At 45.7% G+C, this 24,107-nt stretch overlaps 1 protein-coding gene across 1 annotated transcript in view; it reads right to left on the bottom strand.

Moving 5' to 3' along the window:
- LOC309549478 (ALK tyrosine kinase receptor-like) overlaps nucleotides 1-24,107 on the bottom strand; it is a 249,071-nt gene that overhangs the window by 186,451 nt on the left and 38,513 nt on the right. Inside the window, 1 exon segment of the mRNA XM_082249784.1 lies at nucleotides 9,929-10,056. Within this exon segment, the coding sequence (XP_082105910.1) occupies nucleotides 9,929-10,056 (128 nt within the window).

The raw sequence follows: 24,107 nt of genomic DNA on the forward strand, positions 1-24,107 counted from the left end.
GAATATGGGTAGATGATGAAGAGGGGGAAGGTTGCCAGTAGTGGGCGATGAATATGGGTAGATGATGAAGAGGGGGAAGGTTGCCTGTAGTGGGCGATGAATATGGGTAGATGATGAAGAGGGGGAAGGTTGCCTGTAGTGGGCGATGAATATGGGTAGATGATGAAGATGGGGAAGGTTGCCAGTAGTGGGCAATGAATATAGGTAGATGATGAAGAGGGGGAAGGTTGCTAGTAGTGGGCGATGAATAGGAGTAGATGATGAAGATGGGGAAGGTTGCCAGTAGTGGGCGATGAATAGGAGTAGATGATGAAGATAGGGAGGGTTGCCAGTAGTGGGCGATGAATATGGGTAGATGATGAAGATGGGGAAGGTTGCCAGTAGTGGGCGATGAATATGAGTAGTTGATGAAGATGGGGAAGGGCCAATAGTGGGCTATGAATATGGGTAGATGATGAAGATAGGGAGGGTTGCCAGTAGTGGGCGATGAATATGGGTAGATGATGAAGATGGGAAGGGTTGCCAGTAGTGGGCTATGAATATGGGTAGATGATGAAGAGGGGGAAGGTTGCCAGTAGTGGGCGATGAATAGGAGTAGATGATGAAGATGGGGAAGGTTGCCAGTAGTGGCGATGAATATGGGTAGATGATGAAGATGGGGAAGGGCCAATAGTGGGCAATGAATATGGGTAGATGATGAAGAGGGGGAAGGTTGCCAGTAGTGGGCGATGAATATGGGTAGATGATGAAGATGGGGAAGGTTGCCAGTAGTGGGCGATGAATATGGGTGGATGATGAAGATGGGGAGGGTTGCCAGTAGTGGGCGATGAATATGAGTAGATGATGAAGAGGGGGAAGGTTGCCTGTAGTGGGCGATGAATATGGGTAGATGATGAAGATGGGGAAGGTTGCCAGTAGTGGGCAATGAATATAGGTAGATGATGAAGAGGGGGAAGGTTGCTAGTAGTGGGCGATGAATAGGAGTAGATGATGAAGATGGGGAAGGTTGCCAGTAGTGGGCGATGAATAGGAGTAGATGATGAAGATAGGGAGGGTTGCCAGTAGTGGGCGATGAATATGGGTAGATGATGAAGATGGGGAAGGTTGCCAGTAGTGGGCGATGAATATGGGTAGATGATGAAGATGGGGAAGGGCCAATAGTGGGCAATGAATATGGGTAGATGATGAAGAGGGGGAAGGTTGCCAGTAGTGGGCGATGAATATGGGTAGATGATGAAGATGGGGAAGGTTGCCAGTAGTGGGCGATGAATATGGGTGGATGATGAAGATGGGGAGGGTTGCCAGTAGTGGGCGATGAATATGAGTAGATGATGAAGAGGGGGAAGGTTGCCTGTAGTGGGCGATGAATATGGGTAGATGATGAAGATGGGGAAGGTTGCCAGTAGTGGGCAATGAATATAGGTAGATGATGAAGAGGGGGAAGGTTGCTAGTAGTGGGCGATGAATAGGAGTAGATGATGAAGATGGGGAAGGTTGCCAGTAGTGGGCGATGAATAGGAGTAGATGATGAAGATAGGGAGGGTTGCCAGTAGTGGGCGATGAATATGGGTAGATGATGAAGATGGGGAAGGTTGCCAGTAGTGGGCGATGAATATGGGTAGATGATGAAGATGGGGAAGGTTGCCAGTTGTGGGTGATGAATATGAGTAGATGATGAAGATGGGGAGGGTTGCCAGTAGTGGGCGATGAATATGGGTAGATGATGAAGATGGGGAAGGTTGCCAGTTGTGGGTGATGAATATGAGTAGATGATGAAGATGGGGAAGGTTGCCAGTAGTGGGCAATGAATATGGGTAGATGATGAAGATGGGGAGGGTTGCCAGTAGTGGGCAATGAATATGAGTAGATGATGAAGATGGGGAAGGTTGCCAGTAGTGGGCGATGAATATGGGTAGATGATGAAGATGGGGAAGGGCCAATAGTGGGCAATGAATATGAGTAGATGATGAAGAGGGGGAGGGTTGCCAGTAGTGGGCAATGAATATGAGTAGTTGATGAAGATGGGGAAGGGCCAATAGTGGGCTATGAATATGGGTAGATGATGAAGATAGGGAGGGTTGCCAGTAGTGGGCGATGAATATGGGTAGATGATGAAGATGGGGAAGGTTGCCAGTAGTGGGCGATGAATATGGGTAGATGATGAAGATGGGGAAGGTTGCCAGTTGTGGGTGATGAATATGAGTAGATGATGAAGATGGGGAAGGTTGCCAGTAGTGGGCAATGAATATGAGTAGATGATGAAGATGGGGAAGGTTGCCAGTAGTGGGCGATGAATATGGGTAGATGATGAAGATGGGGAAGGGCCAATAGTGGGCAATGAATATGAGTAGATGATGAAGAGGGGGAGGGTTGCCAGTAGTGGGCAATGAATATGAGTAGTTGATGAAGATGGGGAAGGGCCAATAGTGGGCAATGAATATGGGTAGATGATGAAGAGGGGGAAGGTTGCCAGTAGTGGGCGATGAATATGGGTAGATGATGAAGATGGGGAAGGTTGCCAGTAGTGGGCGATGAATATGGGTGGATGATGAAGATGGGGAGGGTTGCCAGTAGTGGGCGATGAATATGAGTAGATGATGAAGAGGGGGAAGGTTGCCAGTAGTGGGCGATGAATATGGGTAGATGATGAAGATGGGGAAGGTTGCCAGTAGTGGGCGATGAATATGGGTGGATGATGAAGATGGGGAGGGTTGCCAGTAGTGGGCGATGAATATGAGTAGATGATGAAGATGGGGAAGGTTGCCAGTAGTGGGCGATGAATATGGGTAGATGATGAAGATGGGGAAGGGCCAATAGTGGGCAATGAATATGGGTAGATGATGAAGATGGGGGAGGTTGCCAGTAGTGGGCGATGAATATGGGTGGATGATGAAGAGGGGGAAGGTTGCCAGTAGTGGGTGATGAATATGAGTAGATGATGAAGATGGGAAGGGTTGCCAGTAGTGGGCAATGAATATGGGTAGATGATGAAGAGGGGAAGGGTTGCCTGTAGTGGGCGATGAATATGGGTAGATGATGAAGAGGGGGAGGGTTGCCAGTAGTGGGCGATGAATATGAGTAGATGATGAAGATGGGGAAGGTTGCCAGTAGTGGGCGATGAATATGAGTAGATGATGAAGATGGGGAAGGTTGCCAGTAGTGGGTGATGAATATGGGTAGATGATGAAGATGGGGAAGGTTGCCAGTAGTGGGCGATGAATATGGGTGGATGATGAAGAGGGGGAAGGTTGCCAGTAGTGGGCGATGAATATGAGTAGATGATGAAGATGGGAAGGGTTGCCAGTAGTGGGCAATGAATATGGGTAGATGATGAAGAGGGGAAGGGTTGCCTGTAGTGGGCGATGAATATGGGTAGATGATGAAGAGGGGGAGGGTTGCCAGTAGTGGGCGATGAATATGAGTAGATGATGAAGATGGGGAAGGTTGCCAGTAGTGGGCGATGAATATGAGTAGATGATGAAGATGGGGAAGGTTGCCAGTAGTGGGTGATGAATATGGGTAGATGATGAAGATGGGGAAGGGCCAGTAGTGGGCGATGAATATGAGTAGATGATGAAGATGGGAAGGTTGCCAGTAGTGGGCGATGAATATGGGTAGATGATGAAGATGGGAAGGGTTGCCAGTAGTGGGCGATGAATGAGTAGATGATGAAGATGGGGAAGGTTGCCAGTAGTGGGTGATGAATATGGGTAGATGATGAAGATGGGGAAGGGCCAGTAGTGGGTGATGAATATGGGTAGATGATGAAGATGGGGAGGGTTGCCAGTAGTGGGCAATGAATATGGGTAGATGATGAAGAGGGGGAAGGTTGCCAGTAGTGGGGGATGAATATGGGTAGATGATGAAGATGAGGAGGGTTGCCAGTAGTGGGCGATGAATATGGGTGGATGATAAAGAGGGGGAAGGTTGCCAGTAGTGAGCGATGAATGAGTAGATGATGAAGTTGGGGAAGGTTGCCAGTAGTGGGTGATGAATATGGGTAGATGATGAAGAGGGGGAAGGTTGCCTGTAGTGGGGGATGAATATGGGTAGATGATGAAGAGGGGGAAGGTTGCCTGTAGTGGGCGATGAATATGGGTAGATGATGAAGATGGGGAAGGTTGCCAGTAATGGGCGATGAATATGGGTAGATGATGAAGAGGGGGAAGGTTGCCTGTAGTGGGGGATGAATATGGGTAGATGATGAAGATGGGGAAGGTTGCCAGTAATGGGCGATGAATATGGGTAGACGATGAAGATGGGGAAGGTTGCCAGTAGTGGGGGATGAATATGGGTAGATGATGAAGAGGGGGAAGGTTGCCTGTAGTGGGCGATGAATATGGGTAGATGATGAAGATGGGGATGGTTGCCAGTAGTGGGCGATGAATATGAGTAGATGATGAAGATGGGGAAGGTTGCCAGTAATGGGCGATGAATATGGGTAGATGATGAAGAGGGGGAAGGTTGCCAGTAGTGGGCAATGAATATGGGTAGATGATGAAGATAGGGAAGGTTGCCAGTAGTGGGCGATGAATATGGGTGGATGATAAAGAGGGGGAAGGTTGCCAGTAGTGGGCGATGAATGAGTAGATGATGAAGTTGGGGAAGGTTGCCAGTAGTGGGTGATGAATATGGGTAGATGATGAAGATGGGGAAGGTTGCCAGTAGTGGGGGATAAATATGGGTAGATGATAAAGATGGGGAAGGTTGCCAGTAGTGGGCGATGAATATGAGTAGATGATGAAGAGGGGGAAGGTTGCCAGTAGTGGGGGATGAATATGAGTAGATGATGAAGAGGGGGAAGGTTGCCAGTAGTGGGTGATGAATATGGGTAGATGATGAAGATGGGGAAGGTTGCCAGTAGTGGGGGATGAATATGGGTAGATGATGAAGAGGGGGAAGGTTGCCAGTAATGGGCGATGAATATGGGTAGATGATGAAGAGGGGGAAGGTTGCCAGTAGTGGGCGATGAATATGGGTAGATGATGAAGATGGGGAAGGTTGCCAGTAGTGGGCGATGAATATGGGTAGATGATGAAGAGGGGGAAGGTTGCCAGTAATGGGCGATGAATATGGGTAGATGATGAAGATGGGGAAGGTTGCCAGTAGTGGGCGATGAATATGGGTAGATGATGAAGATGGGGAGGGTTGCCAGTAGTGGGCAATGAATATGGGTAGATGATGAAGAGGGGGAAGGTTGCCAGTAGTGGGCGATGAATATGGGTAGATGATGAAGATGGGGAAGGTTGCCAGTAGTGGGCGATGAATATGGGTAGATGATGAAGAGGGGGAAGGTTGCCAGTAATGGGCGATGAATATGGGTAGATGATGAAGATGGGGAAGGTTGCCAGTAGTGGGGGATGAATATGGGTAGATGATGAAGAGGGGGAAGGTTGCCAGTAATGGGCGATGAATATGGGTAGATTATAAAGAGGGGGAAGGTTGCCAGTAATGGGCGATGAATATGGGTAGATGATGAAGATGGGGAAGGTTGCCAGTAGTGGGGGATGAATATGGGTAGATGATGAAGATGGGGAAGGTTGCCAGTAATGGGCGATGAATATGGGTAGATGATGAAGAGGGGGAAGGTTGCCAGTAGTGGGCAATGAATATGGGTAGATGATGAAGATAGGGAAGGTTGCCAGTAGTGGGCGATGAATATGGGTGGATGATAAAGAGGGGGAAGGTTGCCAGTAGTGGGCGATGAATGAGTAGATGATGAAGTTGGGGAAGGTTGCCAGTAGTGGGTGATGAATATGGGTAGATGATGAAGATGGGGAAGGTTGCCAGTAGTGGGGGATAAATATGGGTAGATGATAAAGATGGGGAAGGTTGCCAGTAGTGGGCGATGAATATGAGTAGATGATGAAGATGGGGAAGGGCCAATAGTGGGCTATGAATATGGGTAGATGATGAAGATGGGGAAGGTTGCCAGTAGTGGGGGATGAATATGGGTAGATGATGAAGAGGGGGAAGGTTGCCAGTAGTGGGTGATGAATATGGGTAGATGATGAAGATGGGGAAGGTTGCCAGTAGTGGGGGATGAATATGGGTAGATGATGAAGAGGGGGAAGGTTGCCAGTAATGGGCGATGAATATGGGTAGATTATGAAGAGGGGGAAGGTTGCCAGTAGTGGGCGATGAATATGGGTAGATGATGAAGAGGGGGAAGGTTGCCAGTAATGGGCGATGAATATGGGTAGATGATGAAGATGGGGAAGGTTGCCAGTAGTGGGCGATGAATATGGGTAGATGATGAAGATGGGGAAGGTTGCCAGTAGTGGGGGATGAATATGGGTAGATGATGAAGAGGGGGAAGGTTGCCAGTAATGGGCGATGAATATGGGTAGATTATAAAGAGGGGGAAGGTTGCCAGTAATGGGCGATGAATATGGGTAGATGATGAAGATGGGGAAGGTTGCCAGTAGTGGGCGATGAATATGGGTAGATGATAAAGATCGGGAAGGTTGCCAGTAGTGGGCGATGAATATGGGTGGATGATAAAGAGGGGGAAGGTTGCCAGTAATGGGCGATGAATATGAGTAGATGATGAAGTTGGGGAAGGTTGCCAGTAGTGGGTGATGAATATGGGTAGATGATGAAGATGGGGAAGGTTGCCAGTAGTGGGGGATGAATATGGGTAGATGATGAAGATGGGGAAGGTTGCCAGTAGTGGGCGATGAATATGGGTAGATTATGAAGAGGGGGAAGGTTGCCAGTAATGGGCGATGAATATGGGTAGATGATGAAGATGGGGAAGGTTGCCAGTAGTGGGCGATGAATATGAGTAGATGATGAAGAGGGGGAGGGTTACCAGTAGTGGGCGATGAATATGGGTAGATGATGAAGATGGGGAAGGTTGCCAGTAATGGGCGATGAATATGGGTAGATTATGAAGAGGGGGAAGGTTGCCAGTAGTGGGCGATGACTATGGGTAGATGATGAAGATAGGGAAGGTTGCCAGTAGTGGGCGATGACTATGGGTAGATGATGAAGATAGGGAAGGTTGCCAGTAGTGGGCGATGACTATGGGTAGATGATGAAGATAGGGAAGGTTGCCAGTAGTGGGCGATGAATATGGGTAGATGATGAAGAGGGCGGATGAAAATGTTGCACTCACTTTCTGTTTCCTTTCTCCACCTCTGAATGTGTCTCTAGGTGACAGGGAATCCCCACCTCCACCACACGGCCCCCTTCTGACTCAGTATGTGAAATATGTGACAGGCCAGAGAGGAGGCGGCACATGAAAAGCTGACAATATCCGGCAAATTCCGGGGTATAGTATGGTGTATGAGCAACACTGTGATGTCATTCCTAAAAGCGCCCCAAGGCACCCGCGGAGACATTTTTTATTTTTTATTATTTTATTTAAAATAAATAATTTTTACACTATTCTTTAAAAAAAATGTGAAAAATAATGTTACGCCGAGTAAATAGATACTGAAAATTTCACGCTTTAAAATTGCGCACACTTGTGGAATGGTGACAAAATACGGTACTTTAAAATCTCCACAGGTGATGCTTTAAAAATGTTTAACGGTTAGATTATTCTTTAAAACAATAAATAAAAATGTAATGACTTTGATTGCTGTAAGGAAGGAATGTAAACATCCCTTGTGACAGTAAGAGGCAATTTATTTTGGAAGAAATACATTTTCATAAATTAAAAAAAAAAAAGAACAAACAGTAAAGTTAGCCCAATTTATTTCTATAATGTGAAAGATGATGTCACGCCGAGTAAATAGATACCCAACATGTCATGCTTCAAAATTTCGCACACTCGTGGAATGGCGACAAACTACGGAGCTATCAAGATAAAAAGAAATATCAAATGAAACAAATATCAGAAAATGTGAAGAATAGACGTACAAAGACATTTGTAGCTTTTGTGAACTTTTAGGTCACATCATGAGACAGATAAATGTACAGAAGAATTAAAACCAATACATTTATTGATACCATATTAGAACCAATACCAATAAAATGGAGCTGATCCTAACAATGACTGAGCGGTGAGAAGACAGATATAGGAGGATGTTTATCTCAGGATCGGTCATCTACATGAAGACAATGAGTAAGATACATAGCAATCACATAGATGAAGAAATTCATCTGTTTAAAGGGTGACGCGTTTCGATCTAAGCTTTATCAGGACCGTAGCGGTGTACAGACAAATATACTCTCAGAGGACACACTGGCACTATATTGTATAAGTGAGATTATTATATACATTATACAAATTTAGTTTTTTCTTGTTCGGTGGCCCTGTTACCCCCCGCTGTCCGCCCCAAGCTGGCTTTCTGTCTGAGTGTTTGAAGGAGGGTCACCTACTAGTTAGGCCAGTTCTGATGTATTATAACATCTACTCTATATCCAGAGGTGTCACCAGAACCTTCAGGGCCCCGGTGCAAGAAACCATGAAGGGCCCCCCGGACTCCTGTCCGAAGCTCTTCTCTTCAAGCCTGGGGCTCTTCCCACTGATCCTGGAGCCCTTTACTCTCGTTGCGGGGCCCTTTATTACGTTCCCACATCGGGACCCTTTCACAAGCTCTGCAGTGGGCCCCCTTCCTGCCATCTTTGAGCCTCCGCACAGCGGTGGAATGCCAGGGCCTGGTCACAAGTGTGACCTTTGTGATCCTGGAAGTTCCCCCACTGGTGTCAGTAGTTTTTATTTTTTGGTATTTTAATTGTATTATTTTTTTATCATTTTTTTTTTTTTTTTTGGTATTTTAATTGTATTATTTTTTATCGTTTTATTTATTTATTTTTTGGTAGGAGGAGGGGGGACCAGGGGAGCACACAGGGGCCCAGAGACAGCAGAACACAAGTGAACTGGATAGGAGGAGTGGCGGGGGCAGCATACAGAGGAACCAATCTCCTCCATTTTTTCTCCTGCAGCTACAGGAGGAAAAAGGAGGACAGTGATTTCTCTACATGCTGCCCCCACCGCCCCTCCTATGCAGGTGTACAGGGGAGCAGCACAGCCCCCTAGAGCATGGGGCCCGGTTGCAATTCCAACCCCTGCAACCCCTGTAGTTATGCCCCTGGGTAGATCTATAAGTATATCTTGTATGACTATGAGGCACTGATATCTATTTTATTTATTTTAGGAGGATATTTGTACTGTTCTGTCAGTGAGGAACAAAGGGATCCTCTTATTTAGGAACACAGATCTCGGTCTTCATGTAGCAAGCCCATCCCCCCCCACACAGTTAGAAAACACCCCCCTAAGTACACATTTAACCTGTTGATCACCCACAGTGTTAACCCCTTCCCTGCCAGTGTCATTTTTACAGTAACAGTGCATATTTTTTTAGCACTGATTACTGCAGTAATGTCACTGGTACCCCCAAAAGTGTCAAAAATATCAGTCAGGGGTCCGATCTGTCCGCCGCAATGTTGTAGTCCCGCTAAAAATCGTGGGTCGCCGCCATTACTAGTAAAAAAATAAATAAATAAATATAAATTACATCAATCTTTCCCCTAGTTTGTAGACAGGGAACTTTTGAGCAAAGCAATCAATATACACTTATTAGGATTTTTTTTTTTGTACAAAAAACATGTAGCAGACTACAAATTGGAACACGTTTATGAAGAAATTTGATTTTTTAATATATTTTTATTGGGTGTTTTATTTGGGTACAGTGTCGCAAGACTGCGCAATTGTCAGTTAAAGTAACACAATGCCGAATCGCAAATAAATGGCCTGGTCATAAAGGGGGGTAAATCTTCCGGTCCAGAAGTGGTTGAAGGACCTCTGACAATCAGGTGACCTTCACCCCTAGGTGCAAAAAATCTCCTGGTCATAAAGGGGGGTAAATCGTCCGGAGCTGAGGTGCTTAATTGACTTAGGTGAGTTTTTCTGAGAATAAATTACCATCAGACAGAAAATGTTACATAATGGCAGCACAGGATGAAAAGAAATTACCTCGGGTGCAGTTCTTCATGGCGAATGAGTCCGCGGCAGCGACCGTCCCGCCTTCACCATTGGCGTAGTCCAAGGATATCCGGAACGGCTTTCCCTGGAGCCCCACCGCTCCTCCCATGAGGACCCATCTGAGATCAGGAAACAAAAATAGAGAAAGACGGAGATGAGAATCCACAGGGCTCCCCCATTCCCCCCACAAGCCATCGCCCGCCGTGCCGCCATTTTTATTTTTTTGGCGGCGCGTCCACCTGATTTATAGTCTATAGAAGTGGAGACGTATTCCGGGCCGGTCCGGGGAAGTTTCTTCTCTGGAGACCTCACAGGCGCCGCTAATTTCATCATCGAAATTGGTGACACGAGGAGACTCATCAGAGCTGTCACTCCAGAACACCACGCCCATTCTTCCCCTCCCCCCTCCAGAGTCGGGGGGGGGCTCAGCTGCCTAAGGGGGCGCTCACATTTATCTCCTCTTTGTAAATAGAAGATGTGTTCAGCGGGGGAATCGCACGCCGGCGACTCCGAGACTCAGCGCTGCAAAGACCGCCGGAGACAACCGCAAACATGTGCATGACGGAAAAATGTCATTTGTTTTATTTAGAATCGTTATTCTCTAAGACTTTTTCTGACATTTGTTATTTACAAGATAAAATCTGAATTTTTTGCTAGAAAATGACTTAGAACCCCCAAATATTATCTTATTTTTAGCAGAGACCCTAGAGAATAAAATGGCGATCATTACAATATTTTATGTCACACCGTATTTGCGCACCGCTCTTTCAAATGCAATTTTTTTGGAAAGAAACGTTTTTGAATAAAAAAAAAAAAAAAAACGTACACGCTGATTAAACTCTAATAAAACGTTTATTTAAAAAAAAACAGTAAAGTTAGCCCAAATTTTCTGTATAATGTGAAAGATGAAGTTACGCCAAGTAAAGAGATACCCAACATGTCACGCTTTAAAATTGCGCACACTTGTGGAATGGCGATAAAATATCATACTTTAACCACTTAAGCCCCGGAAGATTTTACCCCCTTCCTGACCAGGGGGTATTTTGCGATTCGGCACTGCGTGACTTTAACGGACAATTGCGCGGTCGTGCGACGCTGTACCTAAACGAATTTGGCGTCCTTTTTTTCCCACAAACAGAGCTTTCTTTTGGTGGTATTTGATCACCTGTGCGATTTTTTGATCACGCGCTATAAACAAAAAAAGAGCGTCAATTTTGCAAAAATAACAATATTTTTCCCATTTTTTTATATGAAATTCCCCCCAAAAAAATGTAAAAATCAAAATTTTTTAACATTTTCGGCCAATTTGTTTTATGCTACATATGTTTGGTAAAAAAAAAATCGCAAAAAGCGTATTTTGATTGGTTTGCGCAAATGTTATCGCGTTTACTAACTAAGGGAAAGATTTCTGTCGTTTTTTTTTTTTTAACGCGTAATGGCGGCGATCTGCGATTTTTTTTGCGGTACTGCGACATTGGGGCGGACAGATCGGACCCTTGACTGACATTTTTGACACTTTTGGGGTTACCAGTGACATTTCTACAGTAATCAGTGCTATACATATGCACTGTTACTGTAAAAATACACTGGTAGTGAAGGGGTTAACTTTACTTGAGAGGGAGGGGCTGTGTGTGTCCCTAGGGGCGTGCTTTCTACTGTGATTGGCTTCAGATGTATGAAGAGTGATCGACGGTTCTACATAGTAGAACCGTATGATCATCCTTCATACACCGGGGAGAATGACAGGCAGCTTGTTTACACAAGCCGCCTGACTTTCTCCCTCTCCCCCGCCGATCGCCGAGTGACCGGTGGACATCGGGTCCGCCGGTCACACGCGCGGGGGGGTGCGTGACCGCGCGGGAGCGGGAGCGCGCCTCCGGGGGCGGGTGCTCGCTCCCTAGACCCTCACAGGCTAGCGACGTAGACCTACGTCGCTTTGCCTGTGAGGGGCTGACTGCCGACGTAGATCTGCGTTAGGCAGTTGGCAAGTGGTTAAAATCTCCATACAGTGGCCGAAAAATTGTTTGAAAATCTGTCATTCGGTTCGTTCGTTTCTCGTCCAGTTAATTGGCAGAAATAGAAAATCGGTTTTAACTTTTCAGAGCTAAAGAATCTAAGGAACAGTTTGGAAAACTCTGCCAAACGCACGTTAAATTGAAGGGTTAATGTGTTTCTCACCCGAATTTATCGATCGAAATTCAGTCATTACATGATAGGACGATCGTCTTCTCTCACCGCCGAGTGTTCGTTTTTCAAAAATGAGTATGAAAGATTTTCATACAGTGAATGGCCGGCATTAGAGTTTTACTCTGACATTTGTTGCTTACAAGCTAAAATCAGTATTTTGTGCCAGAAAATTACTAGAACCCCCAAACATTATAAATATATATCTCACAAAAGTAAGTACACCCCTCCCATGTGACAACACTGAAGAAATGAGACTTTGCTACAATGTAAAGTAGTGAGTGTACAGCTTGTATAACAGTGTAAATTTACTGTCCCCTCAAAATAACTCAACACACAGCCATTAATGTCTAAACCGCTGGCGACAAAAGTGAGTACACCCCTAAGTGACAACACACAGCCATTAATGTCTAAACCGCTGGCAACAAAAGTGAGTACACCCCTAAGTGACAATGTCCAAATTGGGCCCAAAGTGTCAATATTTTGTGTGGCCGCCATTATTTTCCAGCACTGCCTTAACCCTCTTGGGCATGGAGTTCACCAGAGCTTCACAGGTTGTCACTGGAGTCCTCTTCCCCTCCTCCGTGATGACATCACAGAGCTGGTGGATGTTAGAGACCTTCCCCTCCTCCACCTTCCGTTTGAGGATCCCCACAGATGGTCAATAGGGTTTAGGTCTGGAGACGCTTGGCCAGTCCATCACCTTTACCCTCAGCTTCTTTATCAAGGCAGTGGTCATCTTGGAGGTGTTTGGGGTCGTTATGTTGGAATATTGCCCTGCCCCCCAGTCTCTGAAGGGAGGGGATCATGCTCTGCTTCAGTATGTCACAGTACATGTTGGCATTCATGGTTCCCTCAATGAACTGTAGCTCCCCAGTGCCGGCAGCACTCATGCAGCCCCAGACCATGACACTCCCACCACCATGCTTGGCTGTAGGTAAGACACTTCCCGGTCGTTTTCCTCACTTACCAGACCCGTCAGTAGCGGGGAAAACTATCCGGTCCTCTGTCCTCTCAGACAGGAAGTCAAGTGAGGGCAAGATAAACCCAACTCCACTCTATGACCTTGGAGGACCGGAGCGAGGTCATACGTCACTTCCTAGCAACGGCCTTAAAGGGCCCATTTTTTTCATCAAAAAATCTTTTTGACCCCCGGATCTGTAACTCTAAACTGGTAACCATTAAGGTTTTTTAAAGTGTCACCTATGGAGATTTTTTTTTTTTTTTCCAACAAGTTTATTGAAGAGTAATGAGGTTAACAACATATAATTATACTTTTCACATTGTATGAAGAAGTAACAATCATATCTGATCCAATAACATTATAAGCGAGTAAGTATCGGTTTACATTAGGCAAAAGCAATACTCAGATATCAAGGAAAACGTATGCTGAAACACGTGTTAATACAGGAATGATAAAACTGAGGTGATTCGCCCTTTAGAGTGAGAAGTTTTACGTTGAAACAACATAACCCATGAAATATGGCTGTTAAGGGCTAACTTCTTTTTCCGCTTAATAAAGCTAAAATAACAGAGTAAGAGGTAGAATATCAGAGGAAGTGGGGGAGCGGACCCTCTGACCAGCACTGGGTCCACTGGGATGGGGAAGGAGTAAATTAGAGAAGTAAGATGGGGAAGAGGGAGAGGGAAGGCAAGGAGAGTGGGCAGAGGGGAGGCAGATAGGGACCAGATCAACTTATGTGTCTAAGTCATTTAAGGGATCATGAAGATAAATGATAATACGGAGGAGGTGGATTAACTAATTAGTAGAAGAGTTAGTAAGCTGTTCATATTCGGCGGAGTATCGGAAAATGATCCAATCTTTCCAGATTTTAAGATATTTGTTTGGAGAGTCACGAACTGTAGATATGAGCTCCTCCATTTCGGAGATTTTGTTGATCTGGGTGAGCCAAGCATGAAGTGATGGGACTTTTGTAGTACCCCAAAGTCTGGGGATGCAAAGCTTAACAGCATTTATCATAATCATAGGAAGGGATTTGAAGTACTTAGGAGGAGAGTTGGGGTGAAAGTGCAGTAGAAACTGAGCTGGATGTAATTGTAAGTCTTGAGTGGTTATTTTGAGTATGAAGGATTTGACCGTATTCCAAAATGGCTGTATCAGGTGACAAGACCACCAGATATGTAGTAAATCTGCATGAGATTGTTTGCACCTCCAACATTCATTTGGGATATCTTTGTTATATTTGTTGAGCAGGAATGGGGTGTGGTACCATTTGGTAAGTGAGATTTTTAGGTACCGTAGTTTGTCGCCATTCCACAAGCATGCGTTATTTTTAACCACACATGTTGGGTATCTATTTATTCGGTGTGACATTATCTTTCACATTATACAAAAAAATTGGGCTAACTTTACTGTTTAAATTTTTTGAAAATTCAGAGAAGTGTATTTTTCCCCAAAATAATTGCATTTGAAAGACCGCTGCGCAAATACCGCATGACATAAAATATTGCAACAACCGCCATTTTATTCTCCAGAGTCTTTGCTAATTCTCTGTAACTCTAAACTGGTAACCTGTAGGAATTTTAAAAGTGTCGCCTATGGAGAATATTAAGTACCGATGTTTGTCGCTATTCCGCAAGCGTGCGCAATTTTGAAGCATGACATGTTGGGTATCTATTTATTTGGCGTAACATTATCTTTCCCATTATAGAAAAAAATTGAGCCGACTTTACTGTTTTATTATTTTTTTATTTTAAAAAGTAAATTTTTCCAATAAAAATGCGTTTTTATGCCACCCCTACTGAAGAAGTCAATTAGATGACGCAACGCGTATAGGGGCGGAGCCTGCTGACAGATGTCTCCCTGCTGGATATATTGACAGATAGAGCCTGCACAGCTGATTGTGCTTTTACATGTGAGTTGGGTAGTTTGTTTGTTTGTTGCCCTGAATAAAATAATTAAACGGAGAGCACTAGATCTGTCTCCATTCTTGTACCCGTGGAGAAACTCCCAAGAGAAATGAGAGCGGAGGATTGTGATATCACAGGAATATAGGCTGACTGCTCTTCTTAGGAGTATATCCCCAAACAGTCTGTTTTGACCCGCTGGTAACACAGGGGCCAAAACAGAGGCATAACTAGATCCTTTAGGTCCCTGGTGCAAGAAACCATGAAGAGCCCCCGGACCCTTTCCTTCAAGCCTGGGGCTCTTCCCACTGATCCTGGGGCCCTTTTCTCTCATTTCAGGGCCCTTTATTATGTTCCTGCAGCGGGACCCTTTCACAAGTTCTGCAGTGGGCCCCCTTCCTGCCATCTTGGGGCCTCCCCATGGTGGTGGAATGCCAGGGCCCGGTCACAAGTGTAGCCTTTGCGATCCTGGAAGTTCACCCACTGGTGTCAGTAGTTTTTATTTTTTGGTATTTTAATTGTATTATTTTTTATCGTTTTATTTTTTTTTTTTACAATGTGACTGACTATGACTCTGTCCATTCAGAAAAGGAAGGAGCTGGTAAATTACATATTTACCGACCCCTTTCTGGTTCTCTATTGTGACACATCCCCTGCAGCAGCCAGCAGGAGAGGGAAGGGAGCACAGTGTGGGGGGGGGGGGGGAGACCAGGGGAGCACACAGGGGCCCAGAGACAGCAGAACACAAGTGAACTGGATAGGAAGAGTGGCGGGGGCAGCATACAGAGGAACCAATCTCCTCCATTTTCCTCCTGCAGCTACAGGAGGAAAAAGGAAGACAGTGATCTCTCTACATGCTGCCCCGCCCCCCTCCTATCCAGGTGTACAGGGGAGCCGCACAGGCCCGGAGCATGGGGCCCGGTTGCAATTGCGACCCCTGCAACCCCTGTAGTTACACCCCTAGGTCAGAACATGAGGTGAGCGGCTAATTTGTATACGGGGAAGGATTGCACATCTAAAGGTTCATTTTCAGGCAGCGGCACCTTCAGATTTATGAATATTTATTGGCGGTTTTGCACTGGTTTTTGCGTTGGACTCTTTTATATATTTATACATTTACATATATTTTTCATCAAATTATTCTTTTGGAATTTTATTATCACTTCTTAACCACTTGCCTACTGGGCACTTTCACCCCCTTCCTATCCAGGCCAATTTTCAGCTTTCAGCGCTCTCACACTTTGAATGACAATTGCGCGGTCATGCTACACTGCACCCATATGACATTTTTTTCACACAAACAGAGCTTTCTTTTGGTGGAATTTAATCACCTCTGGGTTTCTTATTTCTTACAAAAAAAAAAAAAAGAAAAAAGACAGAAAATTTTGAAAAAAAAAAATGTTTTTCTTATTTTCTGTGAGTAAATTTTGAAAATAAATACATTTTTCTCCTTCACTGATGTGCGCTGATGAGGCTGCACTGATGGGCACTGATGAGGTGGCACTGATGAGGAGGTACTAATATGCCGCACTGATAGGTGGCACTGATGAGCACTGAGAGGTGGCACTGCTCGTCACTGACGGGCACTGAGAGGCGGCACTGCTGGACACTGATGGGTGGCACTGATGGACACTGACGGGTGGCACTGATGGGCGACACTGATGAGCACTGATAGGCAGCACACTCAGTGCCCACACTCAGTGCCCATAGTGCTGCCAGTCAGTGATCATCAGTGCCTAGATGAGCAGGCACTGATGGGCACTGACTGGCAGCACTATGGGCACTGATTGGGGGCACTGATGGGGGGCACTTAGTGTATTTTATTTACATTGTGTAATCAGGGCACTGGTGATCAGTGCCCTGATTACATTCCTCTGTGTCCCCTTACCGCTGATTGGCTCTCCAGTCTCCGTGTGAGGAAGGAGCGCTGCCGATGAGAGATGAGAGATATGTTTACATATGAGATCATCTCTCATCGCATGGCCCGATCACGTGGTAAATGGCCGCTGTGATTGGCCATTCACCACGATCTGTGATTGGCTGTGTCCAAGGGACATGGCCGACACAGATTTTCCCCGATGCACGCTCGCGGGAGTGCGCGGGGAGCCTGTTACTGGGAGGCCGTATAAAGACGGCCTCCCGGAAATTAGAGCCCGCGCTGCAGCCGTACTTCAGCTATAGCGCGGATCTGAAGAAGATAAAGGTTGTAAGAACTTTCTTTCTTCCAAATTATTTTTTATTTATATAAGCGGCGCTGCACTTCTTTGGTCTGATGTATATTGTATGCAGTGGATACATGGATAGTGTCAGCAGCCGCTTTCTCACATTTACTTCCTATCCACAATACTTTATTATTAATATATATTTATTTGCCTTACATTCACTTTAATTTGCATCTATTCACACATTTATTTATTGGTCATTGACTTTTTTGCGCTGATTTTTCTAGTTTTGATGATTTAGGTGTGTCTGAGCTTTGTGGTGCACACCTGTGGGGTTTATCTATAACACAGTGAATTTGATATTCAGCAAACTTTCTCTGCAGGTGAATCTTTTTGCATGCGTTTTGAATGACAATGACTGATTCCCCGCCGGTGAATGTTCCCTAATAGTCGCATTTACTTCTTTATAAATCTGCCCATTAAAGTTGAATGCAGAAATCCTCTTGTGTGACTGCGGAGAGAAGCCCGGACCTCATTCCAGAATGTTCTTGTTGCTTCTTATAAAAGCTTCTGACATGAAATGATGGAGAAGAAGGGGGGCACGGCGGGGGAGGGGAGGGGTGTATTAGAGCTTTGTTCTCAGAGAACATTGAGGATTTATTGTTATTGAGCCGTCAGTAACGCCGTAAACTTCTATGAAGTGATCTCCCGATGGATACATTTTCTCATTTACTCCTTTTACTGCATTAATTCTAAAGCCGTCCCGTGAAATTTACGGTTATTTACCGAGGCGTCACATCCCAACTCGCTACATAGACGCCAATATCTTTCCTAAAGTGTCAGCGATGGTCGATATAACGAGGTGATGAGCGGCACGCGGCCGCATTTAAAGGGCGTCCAATCACAAAAAATAAATACAATTTCTTTATTCACCGTAATCATGAAATTAAAGTGAAAGTGAAGTCAAAACTTATCTTTTACTTCTTTTTTCTCCTTTTGGTTTGTTTTTTTCTTTGTTGATCGAATTTACACCGAACAAAATTATAAACACAACACTTTTGTTTTTGCCCCCATTTTTCATGAGCTGAACTCAAAGATCTCAGACTTTTTCTATGTACACAAAAGGCCGATTTCTCTCCAATATTCTTCACAAATCTGTGTAAATCTGTGTTAGTGATCACTTCTCCTTTGCCGAGATAATCCGTCCACCTCACAGGTGTGGCATATCAAGATGCTGATTGGACAGCATGATTATTGCACAGGTGTGCCTTAGGCTGGCCACAATAAAAGGCCACTCTAAGGCCCCTTTCACACTGTCCATCCACTTATCTCAGCGGGGGATCGATCCGCCGTGTACGGGGACACAGCTGTCAGTTCCCCATGCATCTCTATGGGGGAATCGGATGGGAATGGACCGTCTGTCCGTTCTCATCCAATCCCATCCGATCCGCTGGACGGATGGAAAATAGGGTTTCCATCAATCCAGATTTGACGGATCGGATTGGATGTCAGTGGACATGTCTCTGTTGACATCCGATGCCCCATAGAGATGCATGAGGGGACCGTTCAGATCCCCCAAAAAAACTGACAGGCGGATCTGAACGGTCCGCCTGGGTGAAAGGGGACTAAAATGTGCAGTTTTATTGTATTGGAGGGGGGGGGGGTCAGAAAACCAGTCAGTATCTGGTGTGACCACCATTTGCCTTACACAGTGCAACAAATCTCTTTCCCATACAGTTGATCAGGTTGGTGAGTGTGATAAGTCATCAGCTATCAATGGGTTTCCCCACTGACAGCTGAAAAAAAAAAAAAACAAAGAAAACAACGGCTCCCCCAGTCCCACTCCAAAATTTAAAAAAAAAAAAACAGTGTGGGACCCCCCCAAAATCCATACCAGACCCTTATCCGGGCACGCAGCCTGGCAGGTCATGAAAGGGGGGGGGGGCAATCGAGCAGCCTCCCCTTCTGAACATTACCAGGCAACATGGCCTCAACATGGGAGGGTGGGTGCACATCACGTGACATCAGAAGGGGCGGTGTAACCGGGTGACATAGCCATGTGACCCCGCCCCTTGCCTAAACAAGAACTGTGCAGAGCGGGCAGATGGCAGGAGGCCTCCCAGGAGGCGGAGCGTTCTTAATTTTTTTTTTAGATCCAGCGAGCGTCGTGATTGACGATAGATTTTCATCGAGGGACATTATTTTTTTATTATTTAATAAAGGAATTGTCAAAATTGTTTCTTGTTGTTATTATTTTTTGACACTTTTTTGGTGAATGGGTAGGGGTACAATGTACCGATACCCATTCATATGGGGGGGGCGGGATCTGGGGGCCCCCTTGTTAAAGGGGGCTTCCAGATTCCAATAAGCCCCCCACCCGGACACATGACAACCACAGCCCCGGGGTATCGGGAAGAGGCCTTTGTCTCCATCAACATATAACCCTTCAAAACGGGCACTTTTTGATTTTTCTTGTTCGGCTCCCATAGACTTCAATAGGGTTCACTGTTCGGGTTAGAGCATTTCCCCAGTTGGGGGATGTTCGGCCCATCCCTAGTACCTTTGTAACTAATACACTGTGTTTGCATTGTTTACTAGCTATAAGTTCCTAAAATATTGTAAGTGGATCCTGAAGAAGCCCTTATTCTGGATGAAACGCGTCCATCCACATACATTTGGTTATTTATTCAAGCATAGATGGTGGTATATGTCTATGTATAGAATATATTATCTTTTATGGAGTGCATACTCCACCTGTTTATAAACTTTTGTGTATAAATAAAAGATTTTTGTGATTTTTTATGTTGTCATACTGACTACCTTGGGCAGATTAAAATCCCCATCTCCCATACCCTCCCTATTTCGGAAATACCCTTTTCCAAAAATTAAACTCTAAACCACATGTGTCAAACACAAGGCCTGGGGCCGAATCCAGCCCTCCAGGCCATTTCATGTGGCCCCTGCAGCCAGAGCCTTTTTTTTTTAGCCAGATTGTGATGGAACTCCATTCAGCCACCTCTGGCTCTTACCCTCTGCTCTCCACTCACAACTATCACTTACAAGGACAGCTTTCCTCTTGGCGGCTCTCAGCTCTCACATATACTTGCCTGCCCTGCATGCACTCATGGCAGGAAACAGATGACGACCAATGATCTCCCTGCAACTACACAGTACACTCCTTTACTCTGCACTCTGTATGTAGTCCAATCCTGAACTCCTCTCTGTACATAGCGCACTCCTGAACTCTGCACTCTGTATGTAGTGCACTCCTGAACTCTTCTCTCTGTACATAGCGCACTCCTGAACTCTGCACTATGTACGTAGTGCACTCCTGAACTCAGCACTCTGTATGTAGCGCACTTCTGAACTCTGTATGTAGTGCACTCCTGAACTCTGCACTCTGTATGTAGCACACTCCTGATCTCTGTACTCTGTACATAGCGCTCTCCTGAACCCTGCACTCTGTACATAGCGCACTCCTGAACTCAGCACACTGTATGTAGCACACTCCTTTATATTGTATTTAGCGCACTCCTGAACTCTGCACTCTGTATGTAGCACACTCCTGAACCCTGCCCTCTGTACATAGCGCACTCCTGAACTCAGCACACTGTATGTAGCACACTCCTTTATATTGTATTTAGCGCACTCCTGAACTCTGCACTCTGTACATAGCACACTCCTGAACCCTGCCCTCTGTACATAGCGCACTCCTGAACTCAGCACACTGTATGTAGCACACTCCTTTATATTGTATTTAGCGCACTCCTGAACTCTGCACTCTGTACATAACACACTCCTGAACCCTGCCCTCTGTACATAGCGCACTCCTGAACTCAGCACACTGTATGTAGCACACTCCTTTATATTGTATTTAGCGCACTCCTGAACTCTGCACTCTGTACATAGCACACTCCTAAACCCTGCCCTCTGTACATAGCACACTCCTGAACTCAGCACACTGTATGTAGCACACTCCTTTATATTGTATTTAGCGCACTCCTGAACTCTGCAATCTTTACATAGCACACTCCTAAACCCTGCCCTCTGTACATAGCGCACTCCTGAACTCAGCACACTGTATGTAGCACACTCCTTTATATTGTATTTAGCGCACTCCTGAACTCTGCACTCTGTACATAGCACACTCCTGAACCCTGCCCTCTGTACATAGCGCACTCCTGAACTCAGCACACTGTATGTAGCACACTCCTTTATATTGTATTTAGCGCACTCCTGAACTCTGCACTCTGTACATAACACACTCCTGAACCCTGCCCTCTGTACATAGCGCACTCCTGAACTCAGCACACTGTATGTAGCACACTCCTTTATATTGTATTTAGCGCACTCCTGAACTCTGCACTCTGTACATAGCACACTCCTAAACCCTGCCCTCTGTACATAGCACACTCCTGAACTCAGCACACTGTATGTAGCACACTCCTTTATATTGTATTTAGCGCACTCCTGAACTCTGCAATCTTTACATAGCACACTCCTAAACCCTGCCCTCTGTACATAGCGCACTCCTGAACTCAGCACACTGTATGTAGCACACTCCTTTATATTGTATTTAGCGCACTCCTGAACTCTGCACTCTGTACATAGCACACTCCTGAACCCTGCCCTCTGTACATAGCGCACTCCTGAACTCAGCACACTGTATGTAGCACACTCCTTTATATTGTATTTAGCGCACTCCTGAACTCTGCACTCTGTACATAACACACTCCTGAACCCTGCCCTCTGTACATAGCGCACTCCTGAACTCAGCACACTGTATGTAGCACACTCCTTTATATTGTATTTAGCGCACTCCTGAACTCTGCACTCTGTACATAGCACACTCCTAAACCCTGCCCTCTGTACATAGCACACTCCTGAACTCAGCACACTGTATGTAGCACACTCCTTTATATTGTATTTAGCGCACTCCTGAACTCTGCAATCTTTACATAGCACACTCCTAAACCCTGCCCTCTGTACATAGCGCACTCCTGAACTCAGCACACTGTATGTAGCACACTCCTTTATATTGTATTTAGCGCACTCCTGAACTCTGCACTCTGTATGTAGCACACTCCTGAACCCTGCCCTCTGTACATAGCGCACTCCTGAACTCAGCACACTGTATGTAGCACACTCCTTTATATTGTATTTAGCGCACTCCTGAACTCTGCACTCTGTACATAGCACACTCCTGAACCCTGCCCTCTGTACATAGCGCACTCCTGAACTCAGCACACTGTATGTAGCACACTCCTTTATATTGTATTTAGCGCACTCCTGAACTCTGCACTCTGTACATAACACACTCCTGAACCCTGCCCTCTGTACATAGCGCACTCCTGAACTCAGCACACTGTATGTAGCACACTCCTTTATATTGTATTTAGCGCACTCCTGAACTCTGTACTCTGTACATAGCGCTCTCCTGAACCCTGCACTCTGTACATAGCGCACTCCTGAACTCAGCACACTGTATGTAGCACACTCCTTTATATTGTATTTAGCGCACTCCTGAACTCTGCACTCTGTATGTAGCACACTCCTGAACCCTGCCCTCTGTACATAGCGCACTCCTGAACTCAGCACACTGTATGTAGCACACTCCTTTATATTGTATTTAGCGCACTCCTGAACTCTGCACTCTGTACATAGCACACTCCTGAACCCTGCCCTCTGTACATAGCGCACTCCTGAACTCAGCACACTGTATGTAGCACACTCCTTTATATTGTATTTAGCGCACTCCTGAACTCTGCACTCTGTACATAACACACTCCTGAACCCTGCCCTCTGTACATAGCGCACTCCTGAACTCAGCACACTGTATGTAGCACACTCCTTTATATTGTATTTAGCGCACTCCTGAACTCTGCACTCTGTACATAGCACACTCCTAAACCCTGCCCTCTGTACATAGCACACTCCTGAACTCAGCACACTGTATGTAGCACACTCCTTTATATTGTATTTAGCGCACTCCTGAACTCTGCAATCTTTACATAGCACACTCCTAAACCCTGCCCTCTGTACATAGCGCACTCCTGAACTCAGCACACTGTATGTAGCACACTCCTTTATATTGTATTTAGCGCACTCCTGAACTCTGCACTCTGTACATAGCACACTCCTGAACCCTGCCCTCTGTACATAGCGCACTCCTGAACTCAGCACACTGTATGTAGCACACTCCTTTATATTGTATTTAGCGCACTCCTGAACTCTGCACTCTGTACATAACACACTCCTGAACCCTGCCCTCTGTACATAGCGCACTCCTGAACTCAGCACACTGTATGTAGCACACTCCTTTATATTGTATTTAGCGCACTCCTGAACTCTGCACTCTGTACATAGCACACTCCTAAACCCTGCCCTCTGTACATAGCACACTCCTGAACTCAGCACACTGTATGTAGCACACTCCTTTATATTGTATTTAGCGCACTCCTGAACTCTGCAATCTTTACATAGCACACTCCTAAACCCTGCCCTCTGTACATAGCGCACTCCTGAACTCAGCACACTGTATGTAGCACACTCCTTTATATTGTATTTAGCGCACTCCTGAACTCTGCACTCTGTACATAGCACACTCCTGAACCCTGCCCTCTGTACATAGCGCACTCCTGAACTCAGCACACTGTATGTAGCACACTCCTTTATATTGTATTTAGCGCACTCCTGAACTCTGCACTCTGTACATAGCACACTCCTGAACCCTGCCCTCTGTACATAGCGCACTCCTGAACTCAGCACACTGTATGTAGCACACTCCTTTATATTGTATTTAGCGCATTCCTGAACTCTGCACTCTGTACATAGCACACTCCTGAACCCTGCCCTCTGTACATAGCGCACTCCTGAACCCAGCACTCATCCTCCAGACATCCTCTGCTCATCCTCCGCTTATCTTCCACTCATCCTCCGCTCATCCTTCAGGCATC

The sequence above is a fragment of the Pelophylax lessonae genome, assembly GCF_965119305.1.
Source record: "Pelophylax lessonae genome assembly, chromosome: 3".
Classification (NCBI taxonomy): Eukaryota; Metazoa; Chordata; class Amphibia; order Anura; family Ranidae; genus Pelophylax; species Pelophylax lessonae.